Source organism: Bactrocera dorsalis, chromosome 3, assembly GCF_023373825.1.
Source record: "Bactrocera dorsalis isolate Fly_Bdor chromosome 3, ASM2337382v1, whole genome shotgun sequence".
In the NCBI taxonomy this organism is placed as follows: domain Eukaryota; kingdom Metazoa; phylum Arthropoda; class Insecta; order Diptera; family Tephritidae; genus Bactrocera; species Bactrocera dorsalis.
This window is the reverse complement of record NC_064305.1, coordinates 23,966,947-23,989,050: the sequence shown is the minus strand read 5'-3', so window position 1 is coordinate 23,989,050 and position 22,104 is coordinate 23,966,947. Positions and strand designations below refer to the sequence as shown.

Sequence of the window (22,104 nt, the reverse complement as noted above, 5' to 3'; positions counted from 1 at the left end):
GGATTCATCATTATACGCCCGAAACAAAAAACCAATCTAAACAGTGGATTGAAAAAGGGGAACCAGCCCCAAAAAAACCTAAAGCTGTGTATTCGGCTGGGAAAGTGATGGCGAGTGTTTTTTGGGACAGCCATGGAATTATTTTTATCGACTATCTTGAAAAGGAAAAACTATAACAGGAGCATACTACACATCATTATTGGACAAGCTAAAGGAAGAAATTTCGAAAAATCGGCCACATTTGCAAAAAAAGAAAGTCTTGTTCCACCAAGACAACGCACCATCTCACACCTCAACAGTCGCCATGGCGAAAATCCACGAATTGCGGTTCGAACTGCTTGACCATCCACCTTATTCACCGGATCTAGCACCAAGCGACTTTTTTTTGTTCCCTCAACTTAAAACTGCGCTCGGCGGCCAGAGATTTTCGTCAAATGAGGAGGCAATCTCTTTCGTGAACTCGTATTTTGCAGACAAAGACGCCAAGTACTATTTGGAAGGGTTGCAGAGATGGTAGCATCGCTGGGAGAAGTGTGTGGAGTTACAAGGAGACTATGTAGAAAAATAAAAAAAAAAAATTTTGAAAAAGTCGCGTGCATCATGGTTAGGTCGGTTATTTATCGGACAGCCCTCATATTAGAAGAAAAGATAGAATATACGGGCTGGGGTTTAGAATAGCATCCCCGGATTTCGGGAATAAAATGGGTATCACTGGAAAGGTGACGTTCTCCAGATCACGAAAATATATATATATATAGTTGCCGCTGACTTATAGTTTTAAAGATATTTGCATTTAAAGTTGAAAAATTGACAACTTTTACATTGATAATTTGTGGATTGCGAATAACTTTTTCCTTATATTATGCACTTTTCACTTACTAACACTTCACTATAACGTTTCTGTATATTAATTTTTTTAATATTTGTTGTAAATAAAGGTTTATTTCGATTATTTTGATTTAGTTAAATTCTCTGCATTTGCACAATAAGAAAAGGGTTGCCATGGTTATTTTTTTTAAAGCGCCGGCGCGGATATTCTTATATTTTCGTGATCTGGAGATCGTCATCTTTCCAGTGATACCCATTTTATCCCCGAAATCCGGGGATGCTATTCTAAATTTTAACCAATATACGTCTCAGCTCAGTACAACAACTTGATTTCAGAAGCTAAAAGTAAGGGATTTTTGGTTGAAGTCATTAATAAAGAGAAATTAATATTGAATTTTAAAACATCATGGCAGCCGTTCTACAAGAAAACCTGCAAGTCAATAGATAAAAGTACATCTTTTAAAATATCAAAATATAAACATTTTGAGTACAATAGCGGTAATAAAGGTTACTCAACCTGTTCCAAATTCATTGACGAATTTGTAAAGACATCTTTTTTGTTCCGAAAATCAAGAACTACTTCTAAAATACCTGGCGAAAAAGCATACCGGTCAAAAAAACAAAAAACGCTTAAGAAACGGACAAGAAACTTTCCTGCGATAAATTTACTTGTGCTAGTATGCAGCTCTAAAGTAAGCTGGTACTAATTTTTAGTACTTTTTTTTCAATAAAATGCGAATATGGAAAACCTGCACACATACATACATATGTACATATTACGTACAAAGTTTATTTTCTTTGTTTATTCTCTCTTGCACTTCTAATGAGGATCATTCACAATGCGTAACCAGCTGTCAAAATTACTTGAGAAATAATGTATTTTTTTTCTTGAGCAATTACTTGAGAGCTGCGTACCAACCTAAACGCGTTCCCTGATTATTTGACAGCCAAGGAGATTAGGGAATTTTTGACAGTTGATTTCAGAAAAGGCGGGATGCCAGAAGTAAAGCGCTATAATTACTTGACGATATTAGTGTGAAATGAAATTTCATTGAACTGTGCGAACATATTTTGGCAAAATAAATGTTTATGAAAATTTGTTAATCATTTTGCATTTTAGCTTTTATATATGTATGCATTTTCAAAGTGTTTTATTTAGTGTTTTGTATAATTTATTACATACTCAATATAATTTTTTTCAGCAGTGGCATCATTGACAAATGTTATAAAAAATGCTAGTTTTGACACCTCTCTCTCGAATCAAAGAGTTTCGTATCATATTATCCATGCCAATACGCATATATATGTAGTTTTGAGCACATCTTTGTTTTCAATTACAATTTTTTACAATATAAAATATCAAAACTGAAAACAAACTATTAAAAATAGTTTATATATTTATAAATAATAGCATTCGACTCTGATTTTGAGTTATTTTAAGAAAATTTCAAACGAATTGAACAGATTGAATTATAAAAGTTGATAATTACTGCAGTATATCGATATTGGCAACCCTGCGTTGTGAGAGAGCAATCAGCTGACACGTTTCTGCGGCAAAAATCCAAACGTCGTGAATTCTCACGGCATCCTACGTCAAAGAGAGAAGGGAGTAGCGTTTTTCACTGTTCACTTACATTGCGCGCCCATAAGATATCAGCTGACACGGGCCACGATTCTACGTTTCCACTGTTTCTGCTATAACACAACGAAATCCGACCGGATAACTACGCCAACTCTCATACCCCATCTAAGTAAATAAACGGGATGATATGCATATACATATATTGTAAAATAATTATAATAAGATGTTCACATTGAAGATGAGATTGTTTATATTCCAAATTAGTAGATCCATTTTTACAAGTTTTAATGTATAAAATTCGACTGATAACAATCGCTTTGGTGGAACCATACTGTTCAAGCAACTGTGGTAATAATTTTAATATTAGTTCATCTTCTGAATTTTAATGAATTACAAATTTAAAATTGATGGTAACATTTCGCAATAAATATTTCTTTTTAACTGAAAATTTACGTTTATAGCTCAACCGGTGAAATGGTTTGGGGGATTCCCCTAATTTACATGCAGCAAGGTATTATATTATTCTCTGTTAATTTTGTACAGACATACCTATTTAAATTAAAACTTAAAAAATAAGGAAGGGGTCAGATCGGATGCAGCTGAACGTTATATCTATACTCTCACTATTCGTAAGAATGAAAAAAGTGGTAAAATAGTCAAGGGTCAGCAAAACTTTATAATAAACGGGCGCTATGTTTGGGTGTAACCGAACATTTTATACTTTTGCATCTTGCATGGTTTCTGCAAAAAGATTCGAACATAAAGTGCTTAGAGAAAAATTCGTTGTGTTCTTTAACCGGAAACATACGGGCCTCGCTATGTAAGTGTTTGATCGGAGACATCAAGAGGCATACTGTTTTACTTCGGAGTGTGTTCTGACACTTCTGAAACTTCTTGGTCTACGTTTCACTGCAGCCATGCTACTATATCGGTGCGATGTAGTTTAATACCATCCGGCCGATTGCCTTGTACGTTGCCAACAACGTTTCTTTGTCCTTTTCCTATGAGCTACCAGCTAGAGACTTGAGGATTTTGTTGTGGCTCTGTACTTTGGCAGTTATCGCGGTTGTATAAGGTGCAAATATTACACCTAAAATTTTAGGATTATTAACAATCAGAAAATTAACAGAGCTCTGTTGGACATAGTATAGTTTAATGCCGGAAATACGTCAATTTAGTCTACGATTTACCCAATTACCGCATACTCCCTACAATGGTTTTCGTCACTCTAATAAATCTTATGAATATGTCGTTTCGTTCGTGATTTCCGACTTTCCAGTTGATATTAATCCGTTTAAGTTGATCAAAATGTGTGATATTTTAAATTGAATGGACAAGTTTTCAAAAAATTATGTGATTTAGCGCTGAATATGCAAAAAGTTGGTTTAAACCTCATAACCCTATTCTATTCAATTCCGATCCTCAGCTTGACGTTTTTCATATAACTCAATATGCATACATATGTACTTACATATGTATGTATTAAATTTTACCTCTACGTTTAAGCTTATGTCACATATGGAATTGAAACGAAGTGAATCCTTGACCTTCAATATAAGTTAGTAGAGTACCAAATTTGATGGCATAGAAACACTTTGGAAACAATAAGTCTCACAAATGGGCCATGGGCGTGGCATCACGCACTTTTCGTATAACTTATGGACTATTCGACGAATTTCATACATATACATTAAGGCAAAAAACCAACCGGATATTGTTTTAAATTTTCCGGGTAAATAATATTTCAAAAAAATGTATTTTGGTAAGTTTGTAGAAGCATTCAAAGCGTGATATCTAACGTAAAAAAATATTCGAAATTGGACCACAACTTATTAAGTCACATTCGAATATGTGAAACTCAAAGCATATTTCTGACTTTTTATATTATATTCGATATTTCGTTTTGCTCTCGTCCACTGCCAGCCAGACCCATTTGCTTTGCTTCCTTATCCATTCTGAAGAAAGCAGAACTAACGGCGCGGGTGTTAAGGCCAATGATATCAATATCACCTTTGGACTTTACAAATATGTAGAAATATTTATAATATAATATGTTACAGTCAAGCTTAGCCCTTAGTTACTTATTTAGTATTAAGTTTTAACAGCTATTGAAAATATTTAAATTATTTTACATTCCGCCCGCCTGCTGTTCTATAAATTACTAGCGTTATGCCAACCAAACGTGACGAAAACATTTCAAGTCAGTGGATGAATTCGTGAAAAAACATATATGAAATCGAATATATTTGTTAATTACTTAAAAGAGGAATAACTTTAATGATGACATAAAAATACAAAAAAATATTTATGTATATATATTCATAAGGTTTATTAGAAAGCTTCGTTGCAGATTTCACTTAACCACGCTTCACTGTACTTACAGATGTTTAATGCGAAAAGGAGCTTGGCTTCTAGACATTTAAATTGAATATTTTACAATTCTTTGAAACCGGAGCTTTAGTTTTGCGCCGATCGTTGACTTGCACGTTTAATCTGATTGCTTATACATATCTAACGTTTCGTTATCAAAGTGTATATACATACTATATATGTATGCAGATACATTAAAAATTAAATAGTTTTTAATAAAAATATTAGTGGAACCAAGTTTACCTAGAAAGGATATAAAAATGAACAAAAGAGATAAAAAAACAAAAAAGGTATTTTTTTAAATAATCTTAACATATTTTAAAAGCAAATGTGTGTGTGTGTTTATGATTTTCTGGAATTGATTCCGAATAATAGATGTCGAACTGCCTGTCGGTCCGCGCAACAAAACACTTGCATAAAAATTGTGGTAAACTTGATGAAACTTGTACAAGTACATACATACATACATATGTATGTACATATGTATGTATGTAAGTATGTATGCTTGACGTTCAATTGGGATTGGACGCAAATGGGCCATTGCCACGCCCATAACATGGTGTTTTTGAAAAGAATATTTTGACAATGTGATATACATATGTACATATGTATGTATGTATTATATTTTAGAAAATTTTTCCCAAAGTCACACGAAAAGTTATGAAATATTTTTATACCGCCTATGTTTAGACGAAACATCGTTAACTATGCAAGACAGTAAACTTTTAATAAATGTATTGTGGTTTATTTTACTGTGGCATGCAATATTGATGGATTATCACAAAATATTTAAATATTTTGAAATCCGCATCGCGGATCATGGATCGCGCTATCCACAATATTTTGTATGTAAATTCGCCATACGATGGAAAAGAGTATTAAAAAATAAAAAAAACTGTGATTTTTATTATCACAAAAATTAATTGTTTATTTTTATATATATAGTATAGAGAAATTAGCCTTCTCAAAGGTCTGGTGAATTCCTTACGATGGTTCCTAATATTTTTTGCTCCAATGCTTTCTTTGTATATCTTTCGACATTTTATAAAAACACCGGGCTAAAAATTAAACAAATAATAAATCAAGCCTACTTTTTAACACATTTATTTCTAAAATTCGAATTTTCGAAATTTTATAAAAGAACCGGACAAAAAATTATAAATCAAACCTATTTTTTTAACATATTTCTTTCAAAAACTACATTTATTTCGATAGATCAATCTTCAAAAGGACCACGGTCCACACATCAGTATAAATATTCACACATCTAAACTTATGTATATACTATTACATAAGCATATGTACATATGTATGTATGTACTATGTCATTCATCATTTTTATCTGAAGTTGTTACGCTATTTCTGGCTTATGATTCATAATGTATGTATGTATTTATAAGCGTGCTTCTAGTCTATTTACATATGTATGTATAACACATACATAAGTAATATGATACGATGTAAGGAAGAGATCTAAGTATGTACATCTACATATGTAAGTGGGATGCAGCCACTTGTACGTATGTATGTATACTCACGGAGTTTGTACAAATTAGAGACGTGTAATAACCACCATGTTTTGGACACCGAATTACTTTATGCTTATCTACATATACATATGTACATACATACTTATGTCCTCGAATAATTTAATTTTATTGAAGTCTCTTTCACTATTCTACAGGTATGTACAATGTAGGGAGTCTAATCCGATTTACGGCGGTATGAATCGAGTTTTAAAATAAAGTTGACCCTTATTACGAATATCATATGCTTTAATTTTCTATGCAATATTTTCATTGAGTCAACTAGTGTAAAGTCAAACAACCTAAAGGTTTTAAAAATACCGTTATATAGTAAATGGGCGTAAGTTTGGTCTGATAAAATTTTAACAGGTACTAAAATCAGTTTTAGACACTACTAACAACCGTTAAGTGCACCAACCTAATATACTCTATTGAAACATGTTGCGAGAGTATTAAAATGGGACAATAATAACTCAATGGCATAAGAAATGAGCAATAGCAATTCACATAAACAATTTCAACTTATTCTCTAAATATTTATGTTTTTAGCATTCAAGCTTAAAGATAAAATTACTTCGTGTTTGTTAAAACAAAAACAACAAAAAAACGTTAACTTCGTTTGCAACGAACAGTAGCGTAGCTACAACTTCGGGCGCCCGGGGCCAAGGATTTTCTGCCGTCCCCCTTTATCTACATACCTACAAGTTTCATGAGATGGTTCAACAAAAAGTTAATTTTTATTTCGATATTAAGTATATAAAATATAGGAACTAGAAGCCACGCAAATTCTGAAGTTCCAAAATTCTCACAATACGGTTTTTGAGAAAATTGATAGTAAATTTAAAAGACATCTTATTAAAAGCCATAGAAAAAACCCATTTTCGCATTATATCTTGTATACTGTTGACACAATTTGCAGGAATTTTTGCCCGAATTGGAGTTTTAAAATACCATTTTTGAAATTTTGGAGAAATAAAAGTATTTGTTATAAAAGTGCATCTTTAAGTTCTATCACTATTTTTAAGAAAGACATAAGCCAAAAATATAAAACAAATAGAAAGACTGAAGAGTATTCGAGTAAAAATTAATATTTTTCATTGTTATTCAGATTATTACATTGTCAGTGTACCCCCAAGACGTTGCGCCCGGGGCGACGGCCCCCTTCGCCAGCCTATTCTTTACTATTTTTCTCAGCTTTCCAATGATACATACAGTATAAACAATTTTTATAAACCAATATTTTTTACTTATCAAATTTGGAACTGTTTTTATTATTATTTTTAATGAAAAATGTGCTTTAGGCTCATTAGAGACTAATTTATAAATTTCGGAGTGGACCGTCAAAATTATAATTATGAAAAACTTTTGAAACCAGTATGTCAGTATACAAACTGATATTATCTTTGAATGACGGAAATTGTAATATCCCGTCAGGGTGAAGGTATGGACTTATGGAATTTAATGAAATATTTTAACCGACTATATTTAAAAAGTAAACGATCGAAGTTATCTATATGCAATATAGAGACAATCGATAAACGATATATGGTAGCTAGAATAAAACATTAAAATCAATTTTTAATACCAATCACATGCCCATCCATCTCAAATATACTTCATTTTTTACAGGGCATTCCCGAGATTGTGGAGAAACCTTTAAGAATTAGCACTGGCAAGACCTATGCAGATATATTATGCTCTAAGTTCAAGAATGAACTTAATATCAGAGAAGATGTCGAAAAGCCACCAGGGCCGAAAGTACAAAAGCCTCGTACTGACCTTCCGTGTTATCGTATTTTTGAACAACCGTTTTTCGGGTAATAAAATATATAAAGGTATAACTTGATTTTATATTCATTAAAATTATTTTTTTTCATAGAATTTTCACAATAGTCGAAGACCTGGAATATTATTATCCAACAAATGAAATGAAGGTAGCTCAAGGGAATCGATTTGAAAGTGAATTTCTGGCCCAAGGTGACAAAGTGATAGAGTGAGTGTGAGAAGTAATCTAAAAGAAAAATATACTTGTTGGGCATATTTTAAACTGCCATACATTTATAAGTTCCTATTGCTTTTAAACAAAATCGTTCTTCTTCTGCTTTATTGGCGTAGACTACTCTTACGCGGTTATAGCAAAATCGCTACGTTACATAATAATTAATGAAATTAATGTTTACAATAGCGAACGAGACGAAAAAATGTAAAGAAAATCAAAAAAAAACGATTTAGACTAGTGCAGAAGCCTTTAAAATGATTAAAAAATGCATAGTTTATTGAAGATATTTAGGAAACGAAAGATAAAATAACAAGCATTAAGGGAAAAATATTCTCCGAACGATCTGGGGTCGCGATAAAGAAAGGGAGGGGCTTGGTTGAATTTATAGGCGTTAAAAATAGTTTGTCTCGATTTCAAGAAAAACTATATAGTTTTATATAATAATAGAAAAAAGTTATTTGGAAATGTTGTAGGTCATGAACTAGGCTCCGACTTTTGTATATACATAGACATTTTTCACTTAAGCTCAAAATATACACACTTATGTGAAAATTTCAAATAACCAAGTTTTTGGAGTCTTATTTTTATCTTGTACAAAAAAAAATCTTTTCATTAATGTCTTATTTTATCTTTCATTTTCGAAGGGTTCCGTATTTTAATATTTTTTTTTTTTAATTATCTACTCCTGGCCTAATTCAATTTAATTAAAATAAATTTTTCAAATTGATGTCAATTTAATTTAAAACTAATTTTTTCAGAGACTATTTAAGCACAACAAAATTAACGGTAAACAACATTGTTAAGATATTCAGAATGCTCATACAAATAGAGGATCTTCACACTATGCTGCCGTATTGTAGTGTATATCTCGAAAATGTGGTAGTAAGTAATGCTACTGGTACAAGGTTTTTAAAATTTAATGTAAGTGAAGAAAAATAACCAAATATAATTTTAAATAATTATGCAAATATTTCTATTAGTATGAATTTATTGAGCCCGATAGATAACAGGGCTGCACTCCTACCTCCTATGAATGTATTGTAATGTTCACTTCGGCTCCACAAGTAGCAATTCTTTATTTGTTTCATAGCTAAGACAAATTTATAGTTTTATCATTTAAAAACCGATAGTATAAAGTCGATACTATACATATACAAACATATACCCGTATATATAATTGTTTATTCACACCAATTGCTATAATTTTGTAGATAAACGTACCATCCCATATCAATATTGATGAAATTCTTAACCCTATAATGGATGAGGTGGTCTTTGTGCCTCTTATGAGTCGTGCACTGTCACAACATGAACTTAATTATCCCGTGGATCTACTGTTACAACATCCACACGAGTCACTCGACAGCGGTGTCGAAGTTTTTCGTGAAGTCGGTATACTCGATAGACTGGAGGGAAAGACCGCTTATGTCGAATGTTCTAATCCACGATTTGATGTTGCTAAAAAATATGATATTATATTTCGCTCCCATCGCGTTCATGTTCGTTATCAGCATCGTGCATTGGAATTGTTAAATGAAGTACGTCGTGCCTATATTTTTCCCAATAGAAATCCCTATAAAAAAGAGTTCACCAAGGAAGTTAAGTAAGTGTTAATTTTTTATTTAGATTTTTTAATGTATAAAAACAAGTAAGGATAAGTCGTAACCGAACATTTTATTCACTTAAAGGCGTGGGTTTCAGGTCTTGGAAAATAGGTATATGTATATACATTCCATACATAAATATATATAATTCCAGAACCGATTTCGTCCATTTTCGGAAACAGAAAAAGATTTAAAGTCCACATTATTTACAATGTCAAATGTTTAGTGAAAGAATCAGATGGAGTATTAAATTGTGTTACTATATGGAAAGTGGGAGCGATTGTGCGCTTTCTCCCGTTTTCAAAATATAAATGATCATGTAAAAGATGTCAGGATATTGTAATTCACCAAATTTAGTCCGAATTGGCCGGGTAGTGGGATTTCACCTAAAACCACTTTCATTGTTCACTTCACATGTACCTCTTCCTACCCTTCATTACTTTAGTGTCTTGAAAGGTTTATTTACATAGTTATAGTCCTAGAATGTCTTAATATATTGCACACCATATGATGAAATATTAAAAGGAAGAAAATGTTTTGAACAGTCTGTTTGATATACTATATGTAGCTTTAGCAGTTTGTGAGATATATGTATATACTTATGTAACTCAGAGAAGAAAGTATATATATCTGTCATAGTTCTGTTTCCTAGAGTATCTAGACACAGGAATAGTATAACAAATTTCTTAAAAAAAACCCGGACTTCTACGGTCAGACGAGGGGAAATGGCAGCCACATTGATGCTCGGTTGACATTTGCCGAAAAATATAGATTTTAGAGGGAAGTATTTCAAATTTAACTTAGATAGACCTGATGGCTGCAATAAGTATTGGTGTAATTTGAGGCATCCACAACAAACGCGACATAAGCGGATTCATGATGGAGACTCACTAATTTTTGAAGTGTTTTCGGATATGCAAGAAAATCTCATATTTATTTTATTCCAACAAAAACAAATTCTAACTACTTCTTCTACTGGAAGATAATTTAATCCAATTAGCGAATGACCTTTATGGAGAAGAGTGGATTTTTCAGCAACATATGGCACCAATCCGTAGTTCCCTTTGTTTCTGAGGTACATAAAATCTGTTAAGGGTTGGACCACGCCTACTTTCGAAACAAATTTTATGGGCCGATGCCACTCCCTACCGTGATAGAATTTTCTAGCTCAATTCGTGGCCTAACTGTAGCACACTGCCATGATTCCGCAATACCAATCTTATCAAAATACCAAGGAACACGTTATCAAGATATCCCAATAATTACCCCATTTATCGCAGAGACGGACTACCCAATTGTTTTGATACATATATATTATTTAAATACTATACATATATATTTATTTAAGAAACTAATTATTTTCTATTTTTTCAACAGATTACAAATAATTAATAGGCAAATTTCTGAGAATCCCGAACAATTACAAGCTGTAAAGCAGATTGTCGGCGGTGCGAACCCCTATGCGCCATATATAGTCGTTGGGCCACCAGGTAAACATTAACTATAGATAGTATATGGCATACCACACATACATTGTGACAAAAAAGTGAAAAAAGTTGTGAACAAAAAGTGTCCGGAAATTGTAAATAAAACACAAAATCAATGTTTACTTTGTCGCCTTCAAAGTAATCTCCGTCAGATGTAATACACTTATGCCAACGATGTTTCCAGTCCTCGAAATTCCTTACATAAGCACTTTTTGGAATGGCTTTCACTTACTTCGGCGAATTTTGTTTTATCCCTTAAATTGTCTGAAAACGGGTTCTATTCCAATGACTGATGAGTTGTTTGCATGTCAAATTCTTAAACACATGTCTCATCGACAGTTTCTCTCCATGAATGTGGGATCGGAATTGATACAATCAAGCATGTCCGAAGAAAGTATACGGTACTCTTTTTGGAAAGAATTAAGCATATTCGGGGCGAGTCGAGCAAGAACCCGTTTTATACTCAAAATATCCACTAAAATCATTCGAACGGACCCTCGAGAGATGTCGAGCTCTCTTGCCATCTCTCTAGTATTTGCCTGACGATTTTCAAGCCTTCTATTTTTTAAAATTTTCATCAGTTGAAGAGGTCGAAGGTCGTCCAGAATGAGGCATGCCTTCAACGATCTTTCGACCGTCATTGAAGGCTTTGACCACTCGAAGGCTAGTGTTTTTGATAAAACTGAAGCCTTTTGCAATATTCGCACAAAATTTGGTTCGAAATACAAAAATTGAGACAAATTCTTTGTTCGATATTTTTTATCTATTGTAAAAATCGCAACGCACTACTGTGGTTAACGGACTTAAGCAGCTGCTGTAAAGAACAGTCCTACGAGCTCAACAAAATAAGTTTTTTTTGAAATATCATTTACCCGAAGAATTTAATTACAATTTACGGGTGCTGCCTTGCCACAAATTATTTACATATCTATATACACACATATATACACATATATAATTTTAAATATATTATATTACAGCTTGCTCCAGCCTACAAAAACAGTCCGATTAGTATTTACCCTACAACAGAAAATCGAAAATTTTGGAAAAGGTGACAATTAATTTCACAACATATTATTCTCGCTTTATCTCGATAAACTTGACCTAGGGATATTCCAATTTCTTTAACTCGTCTGAAAAATATGTTTTCTAATAGTTTACAAAATAGGTTACTGGGGCGGTGATGAACTCCTTAATCCACTTATAGTTTTTGTTTCCAAATTTGGAAAAGGCGCTCAAAAGACTTTTTTCTTTCCCGAATAGGACAAATTTTTATCTCGATTCGGCAGTTCAATAATTCGGGATAGTAGAGTTCAGTAATAGTTATATCGCCATCGTAGCGGAGGAGCAAAGCCTCTTGTTTTCAATGAGCAATTTCCCATCCAAAACATAGAATCCTGCTAGGTTCCGACATACTTCTTTTAATTTTCTAAAATCAATGGATACTAATCGCACCGATCTCATATATTACAACAATGTTTATGCAATCTATATCTAAAGACACATATTCTTTATATGTTTCTCTATGTAGGTACCGGAAAAACGACCACAATCGTCGAAGCCATTTTACAGCTTTACATTACTCGACCCAAATGTCGCATTTTAATTACTGCCAGTACAAATTCGGCCTGTGACACAATCGCTTTGAAATTATGTGAACTATTTGAAAATAATCCATTGCTTCGAAAATTATCATCACAACGCAGCGGTTTTAACTTTATGGGACGTCCAAAACCGCCCACCCATATGTTACGCGTATTCTCAAAGTCATTATGTAAAAAAGGTATGAAAAATATCAGCCGAATCCTTTTGGAACACTCGAACTTTTGCAAACGTGAATACAAATCGCCATCTGTGAATGTGTTGCAAAACTACAACATCATTATAGTGACACTCATTACCATGGGTCGTTTGCGTACCGGCACCAATGTCGATTGGCCATTTACGCATGTTTTTATTGACGAGGCTGGAGCCACGATGGAAACGGAAGCATTAATTGCCATAACAAGTGTTAATACAAAATATTGTCGTGTAATCTTATCGGGAGATACGAAACAACTAGGACCGGTTGTCATGTCACCGGTAGCCGCTGAACTTGGTCTCAAATATTCACTAATGGAACGTTTGCTCAAACGTCATTGCTATGCAGTCAACACGGATGGTACTTACGATTATACCTTACAGACACGTCTGAGACGCAACTTTCGTTCACATCCGGCAATTGTGCATATCTATAATCATCTCTATTATAATCATGAATTATTAGCAAAAGTCAATTTAGGTGAGTTCATTTAATTGTGGCAAATAAGATGTAAATTTCACGATCAGTATGTATAGTTGTGCAAATGCATTATCAATCAAGGTTAAAAAAAATTTTATTTGACAGCTGTCAGAAAAGTTTTTATTCTATTGTATTTGTGAAAAATGGAATCCGATTTTTTTAATTAAGGATTGAACTATAATCTAAATGCGATTGCAATCTACCTTTCGGTAATCCAGGTACTTATTTCAATAGCCTTTTTTTGACAGATCACGAGTGAGTAGCATCAAGCTGTCATATTATTTTTGTTCAGTATTGTTTGGCATTTCATGAAAAGGCCTGAAAAACCTTTAGAAAACGATCAATTTTTTTACGAAAATTCACGTTCTCTGAAGATTGAGTTTCGGGCGCTTCGCTCAACTTACGGTCAACATAATCGGCCTACTGAGCGTACTATACGCAACACATCACCCATCTTGAGACCCAGCATTCATTATTGAATAATATTCGTTCGATTAATCTAGCATGCAGTGAAGAAAATATAGCAGTCGTAACTGAAAGTGTACACGAAGGCCGTGGAGTGACCATTCGTCGCCGTTCGCCGCAACTCGGACTGACGTATGGAAAAAAATAAATATCCTTCAAACTACTAAAAGTTTCTTAACTGTTCAATCAGGTGTTTTTTTTTTTTTGAATAAAAAAATAAATACATCTATTTTTTTTAAATTTATTTTTAAGACTGCGTATTACACAATTATTTCTTATGTATATTTTAACTACTTGTATATTTCTTTTCCCTATTTTCAGCTAATTTGTTAAGTTTGCAAAACTTTTCTATTTTGAAGAATAAAAATTGGCCAGTGATTTTTATGGCAGTTTATGGTAAACTTGGCAAATCTTCAACATCTTGCAGTTCCTTTAATCAACTAGAAATCAATGCAGTCGTTTGGACAATTCAACAGTTGAGGGTAAAACCGAGCGATATTGGAGTAATCTCTCCATACAAATTACAATGTACATACATAAAGCGGAATTTAAATGAGAAAAATATACAGGGTGTTGAAGTGGGCACAGTTGAGCTATTTCAAGGCCGAGAGAAACCTATAATAATTGCCTCATTTGTTAAGTCATTTTGTAATTTAGGCTTTACCGCCGATCCGCAGGTAAAAATATTTCTATGACAATATATTCAAGTAGCTTGAGTCGATCTAATCTAATGTGAACCACATACTTATGTACATGTATGTATGGTTCATAAGCTAAAATTCCGAGATTGGCTTTTGTCGACTTAAGCTACTTTAAGAAATTGCTTAACTAATATTATTACTAAATATTTATTCTCGTTAATTTAGCGTCTCAACGTTGTCTTATCACGAGCACAATCCCTCCTCATACTCATAGGAAACCCAAAAACTTTACAACGAAGTGATGATTTTGAATATATAATCCAGCAGTGCACATATATGGATAATTTTAAGACAAACGGTAAATTCATTCCACATGTGAAAAATTAAAATGTATTAAAACTTTATTATCTTTTTGTGATTTTTAGTGCTGACAAAATGAAAACAACCGATGAACAGTGAATTATTCCGCATGACGCCAAAAAGTTGAAACCAAATGCATGCCTTTAAATAGCATGTCTCATCATTTACATTCTAAAACATATAAATATTTTCTAATTTTAATGTCCAGTTTCTTTTTCATAATTTTTTTGCACTTAAACAAATATCATAAAATGTACTGAATTACTTTCAAATTTAATTAAAACACAAAAAAACAATATTACAATTAATTTGTATGTATAAATGAAAAATTTTAGTTGGGATTTAATTAATTTCCTGTATAAATCAATTAAATTGACGAAGAATAGCTAAAAAATTCCACAAACAAACCTCTCTAGCCGCTAGCAGAAGTTTTGGAAAATTGTGCAGATGAAGCTATTTGACGCCTTCTCATCGAGACTACAAAGATATGTACATCTTCCAGGTAAATAAGGCGGCAGACGACACACTGTACGTGTGATTCTGGAAAATGGCATGATGTGTTGGAAGCGCCGACGACAACAAAAACACGCTGGAAGAAGGTGAAGTGAAGAAATATCTCGACATAGAATAGATCAAGACGACTTCACTTATCCTACAGTAGGTGGACGAGGTATTCATTTAACATTCTGAGAGTTCAATACCAGGAAGTGAGTGTAAACCAGATGAAGCTCCAGAAAAGTAAGATAGCTTCCAACGAGCTTCTTCTCAACTCTGAGAAAGGCGGAACAACGTGGGTTTAGTCCAGGAAAACTAAAGCTAATGACGCGATTTTGGGAAGCTCCAGTATCAATTTTATCTTACAATGTAGTCTAGCAATAGCTAATCAAGGTGGGGAACCTACCTAAGTCGGATCCACCTCGCGAAATGTCGAAGACGTAATGCTCTATACAAGATGCAATTGTACAGAAATAGAGAGTGTTAAGCACACCGTCATTCTCTAATAATATATACATACATATGTATGTACATCTGCTTCTCCTTTAGTTCTAAAGCACAGATCAGACATGAAGCTAGGAGAAATACCAGAAACATAAACTGGAACCTCTGCAGGCAGATACCTTTATGCAACAGAGTTTAACCTTGTAAGTATAACCCATATGAAGAGCTTGGGATGGCGTGAATGTATTCACGAATGCTCCTTATAAAGCCTTTTATTTCGCCTGTCACATTCTGCTGTGTATGGACGTGCTGGCTAAAGGTGATTTTTAAAGGATGTGCCGCACTTTTTCTTCTTTATTGGCGAAGACCCCTTACACGGTTATAGTTTAATTTGCCATTCAAATGAAGTCCGGTCCTTCTCCACCTGGTCTTTCCAACGGAGTGGAGGTTTTCCTTTTCCTCTGCTTCCCACGGCGGGCACTGTGTTGAGATATTCTCAGAGCCGAGTGTTTTCATCCATTTGGACGACATGACCTAGCCAGCGTAGCCGCTGTCTCTTAATTCGCTGAACAAAGTCAATGTCGTCGGATATCTCGTACAGCTCATCGGTCCATCGACTGCGATATTCGATGTTGCCAATGCGGAAAGGATCATAAATCTTCCTCAGAACCTTCTCTCAAAAACTCGTAACTCCGACTCATCAGATGTTTTCATCGTCAATGCCTCTACACCAAATAGCTAGACGTGGTTGATGAGTGACATAAAGACAGCTCCTCTTTTCATGGGTCGTTTCCAAGTTTGGCGAATGATGAAATGTGGTCAATTACATGCATTTAAAAAGCAGATCCGTAGATACTGCACCCCTTACATTTCCTGAATTTCTAAAGCATTCAATAACTTTTTTAGGGAAGCTATTCGAGGCAATATCTCTTGAAGGCAAAAGCCTATTAATCTCTAGAAGAATTCAATTAGGATAGAACGATGCTAGAATGACCAAGAAATTCTATGGAGGCACTCCGCAACAATGTGTCTACACACCATTAGTAGTAAGATGGTATGATGACAAGCACTTTCCGGAGATGAGCATCGCAAGCGAGTCTGAAATTTAATCCAGGGAAAACCGATTTACATATTTCTGCAAAGAAATACCAAATCTATTCATGGAGGGTCCATCAAATGGAACAGAACTCTCGCAAAGGGATCGAACCAGCCAACAGTATCTCGGTAAACAGTGCAGCAGTGGCGAGGCTAGGAACTACTGGGTTCCAAGCCACATAAGCTTCGAGGGTAATGGACAGTGGACGAGACTGTCAAGAGTGGTGGACTGCTGTCATCCGCAAACAAGACCGACATTGGTAAACCTATAAATTCTTTATATGACGATATATACAGGAGCTTGGCAAGAAAGATCCAAAGGCGATGAAACGCTCTACCGGGGTGCAAAACTGCAAATACCCGAAGTTCTTATTGGCACACGATAGAAGAGACTGTAGGAACATTGTTGGAATGATCACTGAATACAGTTTGGTGGCCGAATGAGGCTTACTGTACTTACAAAGCACCAAAGAAACAATGAAGCATCTTTTGTGCACTCATCCTGCATTGGCAAAGTAAATCTTTACGCATTTCGCGCTCCACGGTATGAGAAAGAGGTATCGTTGGTGGGGCCCCGCGTCAACCGCTAGCATTCTAAAACATGACATTGTTCCTGAACTATGTGACGGAACTTCATCTAACTCCATCGTACTTAAGTGTAGAAGTTTTTTTTTGCTCGCTCAAAATGAGATCTTTTATTTTTGTGCAATTATTAACAAAATTTATAATTTTTAAATTTTTATAGTTTCATAAATATGTACATACTTATGTATGTACTTGTATATTGCTACTTTTGGTTTCAGCTTAAAAACTCAAATTGTTTAAGAGATTAATTAGTTCAAAGTCAAAACATCTCTCTGTACAAGTTTTTTTGCATTGAAACATATCCCGAATTTGAATTCAACGTACACTTGTATAAGTATGTATGCATGTATATTCATCCACATACGCACATGCATACATACATATATGTAAACTTACATACATACTACATACATTTTGTAAAATGACTGTATGAACTTCTCACACTCAATTTTTTAGTTGTTGAAAGTTTTAAATGGAAAATCCATAGGGTACACATTTAATAGTTGTAACGGTTGAAAGGTTTTGATTTTCCTTTAGTTTCGAGCTTTTCACGTTGTCAAGAGCATTAAATATCATGAATCGAGTACAATTCACGATGTTGGGTATTTCCCTAATACTTTTTCCATCATGGTATAGTTCATTTACATTTTCCGTAGAAAAAATTAACAATGCACGGAGCGACCCATACTTAACTTTTCTTCCTTCCATTTACATACATATTTAAAACCCAATATTATTTATTTATAATTAGGGATTCAATTACTAAAAAATCGTCACTAACATGTTTTAACTCAATATTTTACCTTTTAAGCAAATTTACGAAGAACAACCCTATTAACCCTATTTCTTGAAACAATCAATCTAGATCACCCCCACAATCACAGGGGTTTAATCTCATCGATCATATATGTACATACATATGTACATATAAAATAAGGACAATCAGCAGAAGGACGTGCTCAAGGATGTTATTGCAGAAAAATGACCAAACAATTTTACCGGACGGAAAAAAAATCTTCTCAATTCAACGTCGCGACGTTTACAAGTTATAATTATGTACAGACATATGTATGTAAATATGTGTGTAGATCAAACGGAAAGCACACTAAGTACTAAAATCATGTTTTTATCACTCATCGCTTTTTTTGTGCGCTTTGTTTCGACACCAGAATTATAAAGTATTTTAAGTTTTCCGTTCATAACTTTTGTTGTTGTAAAAAATTCGTTTTTGTTTTTCCATCAATTTGAAGAGTATTAAAAAAATTTTGAAAAAATATAAATTGTTACATTACATCTCTTACAAAAACTTAAATAAAACAAGTAAGGAAAGGCTAAGCTCTGGTGCAACCAAACATTTTATACCCTTGCAACTTGCAAGATTCAAAGCCAGGGAAATGCTTTAAGGTGTCAAACGTCTACAAGTCCAATCTTCGAAAAGCATGATATGATTGTCAAGAGGTCAAGTTTTCGCCCCAATTTATCCATTTTAGGCGCAGAGATACACTGTTATGACTCATCATCATTTTCATTGAGATAACTCAAATATTGGCCAATACTTGTACTTATAAGTATACAGTATAAAGTCACCCGGAAGTTTGAAATTCTTTATATTAGGTATATGGGGGCTCGGGGAAGTATGTATTGACACGATTCAACCCATTTTTCATACACGGAGTTACCTTTGTCAGAAGAGGATTCTCTCTGAATTTCAATTGTATATCCCATACATTGACCGATATTTTCGGTCAAGAGTCAACTATAGTTACTGGGGTCAATATATTCGGCCCCTAGCTGCTGAAACAGTCTTTGTTGGATTTTGACACTTTTTGGTCATAAGATGGCACACTTTAAAGGAATTCTTAGTGCAAAATTTTATCGCGTTATATTATTACTTCTTCATTTGTGTACTGGAAAGTGTAGGAATCAAGAGATATTGAAAATTGTACTAATTGGGGAGTACCAAAGCGTGGCTGTAGTCCGATTACGCGCATTTTCGAACTGTAACATAGGAATATGAGAAGAATGTGATGTACTAAATTTACTCGAAATCGATGGTCGGGTTCCGAGATACATACATACTTATGTACATAAGTATGTGATTTCACCAAAAAGTGGATGGTACCATGCTCATCGTCCAATTTTCACACCGGCTCCCATAAAAATATACATATGTACATACATATGTACATATAACCCATATCTGGATTAATTTTAGGTGATATACATATGTACATATGTACTTATAAAACCGTTAGGTGAACAAAACTATTATACTCTGTAGCAACATGTTGAAAGAATATAACAAGCAATGTATGTATGTACATATGTAATAGACAAGTGTTGTGCACTTTTTTTGGTACTAACTGTATGTATATACATACATACATATGTATGTGTCTGTGCCTATTTACAAAATACTTATGTCTAAAGTACTTATATACTTACATATAAATAATAATTTTGTAATTTCCGGCCTTAATATAGATACATACATACATATATATGTATGAAAGTACCATTATTAATTATTGGGGAAATTACCCTTTTTCTATCATAACCCACTAGCAAAAGATAATAGGTAGTGTATACATAAGTTGGTAAGAGCCAAAGTGAGGGTCTTACTGCTGAATTCATTGCTGAATTTTAACACAGCGATGTTCTAGGAATTTCAGAACAGATCAACTCACATACCCAGGGATACAAATCGATCAGCTGTAAGCATTACCAAGCTATATATCTGAAGACATGAATTAGTCAGTTGTAAGCATTACCGGCTCACATACCTAAATATATGAATCGATCAGTTGTGCGCATTTCCTACTAAAACGAATCCAAAATAAATATCTTATAGTTTTATATTTTTTAATTCAATTAGAAATAATAAAGAAATCCATTTCAGTACAAATTACTATAATTAAGATTTTACATTTAAAAATAATGTCAATGTCACTTAAATTCATTGTTTTCATACTTTAATTTATTATATTTGTTTATCTTTTTGCTTTTTCAAAGAGCCCGCTTCGTGATATCGGTTTTTACCCATCTTGAAAGCTCTTTTGAGCTCCCGCTCATAATCGCCTTTAGTGAAACCTTCCACTTGCATTGCTTCTAAAAAAAATAAACAAAGTGTATCAAAACAAAGACTTATTAATTACGGAAAAGTAAAATTTACCATATATGGCATTATTTAGGCACTCAAACTTGTCTTGCAGTCCATCATAATTTAACTGCACCATGATGCTATCGCTGAGAATTTTTTTCATTCCGTTTGTAACTCCAATTGATACAATAATGTTTTTTATAATAGACACCTGATACACCGACTTAGACTTGCGTATATATCTTTATTTTTGGAAACATCATCTTCAATTTCCGTGAGTTGCATTGCGTCGCAAACTGGGAATCTTGTTTTCTTCTCCACTTTATTAAGCACTTGCTTTATCAGCAAATTGTTCTGTGCCTGGCTGCTTATTAAGGCTGCAATAGATTTTGCCTGCTCTAAAATAAAAATGTTTATGTAGAAAATTATGTGCAGTCACTAACAAATTTAAGTATAAATTTATTTTTCACTGCCCATTGTTTTAAGTCAACAACCTAACTACTTTCATTCACATTTTCAGTTCTAGAATTTTCATTGTTAATTTCAACCACATTTTCATTATCATTGTCACATTCACTAAGATTATAATTATTGTCATTTGAATTATTTATATGTATTTATAATTTCATTTATTTCGGCATTAATTAATCTTCTTTGATGACGTTTGCTGTACATACTTAAAGAACTTTTAATACTTTGTTTGTCACACAACCTATTTCCTATGAAATTTAGTACTGAAGCGCTCACATACCCAGAGGGCTGGATCGATCAGTTGTGCGGATGACCAACTCATATGTATGAATAAAATTGGCACATTTCTTGAAGATAGCAACAACGATTTTAAAGCGAAATTTTTTTCGTTTCTTGCCACGCAACCCATTACCAACTCGCTTACTTTTTTCAGTAGTGAATTATTTTGCTACTGGGAATGCATAAGTAATTGTATTTAATTACTTTTGAATTACCTCCACTGATTTGCAATGTGACTCATTTCGTCGTACATACATACATACATACATATGTATGTACTTATATTTTGTGGCTGTTAACGATAATACAATAGAAGCAGTGAATACTCTCACTTATTATTCTTATAAGAATACATGTTTACACATGTACATACATAAATACATATGTATATACAGTTAGCATTCGTTCTATATGAGTTTTTTATACGTGCATACACATATGTACGTACATACATACATATGTATATAATTTTGTTGAAGTTATCCGTAAATC

At 33.5% G+C, this 22,104-nt stretch overlaps 1 protein-coding gene and 1 long non-coding RNA gene across 7 annotated transcripts; one reads left to right on the top strand and one right to left on the bottom strand.

Moving 5' to 3' along the window:
* Positions 1–4,866: 4,866 nt before the first annotated feature.
* Positions 4,867–15,447, top strand: LOC105228684 (putative helicase MOV-10). Of its 2 annotated transcripts, none has more exons than XM_049451510.1 (10): positions 4,867–5,070; positions 7,936–8,123; positions 8,186–8,299; positions 9,064–9,226; positions 9,517–9,908; positions 11,287–11,399; positions 12,928–13,677; positions 14,464–14,819; positions 15,009–15,141; positions 15,240–15,447. In XM_049451510.1, the coding sequence occupies exons 1-10, from the start codon at positions 5,041–5,043 to the stop codon at positions 15,254–15,256; spliced, it is 2,256 nt and encodes a 751-aa protein (XP_049307467.1). In that variant the 5' UTR covers positions 4,867–5,040; the 3' UTR covers positions 15,257–15,447. The 2 variants fall into 2 exon arrangements, with proteins under 2 accessions (XP_049307467.1, XP_011206908.2); XM_011208606.4 differs by having other exon boundaries at positions 15,209–15,447.
* A 5,158-nt stretch (positions 15,448–20,605) lies between these two features.
* LOC125777734 (uncharacterized) lies at positions 20,606–21,930 on the bottom strand. 5 transcript variants are annotated; one of them, XR_007422377.1, is made up of 3 exons: positions 21,828–21,930; positions 20,935–21,260; positions 20,606–20,870 (listed from the first exon to the last, which is right to left on the bottom strand). It is a non-coding gene; the product is annotated as an uncharacterized LOC125777734 (long non-coding RNA). The 5 variants fall into 5 exon arrangements; XR_007422375.1 differs by lacking the exon at positions 21,828–21,930 and adding an exon at positions 21,614–21,766; XR_007422376.1 differs by lacking the exon at positions 21,828–21,930 and adding an exon at positions 21,540–21,757 and having other exon boundaries at positions 20,935–21,255.
* Positions 21,931–22,104: the final 174 nt, after the last annotated feature.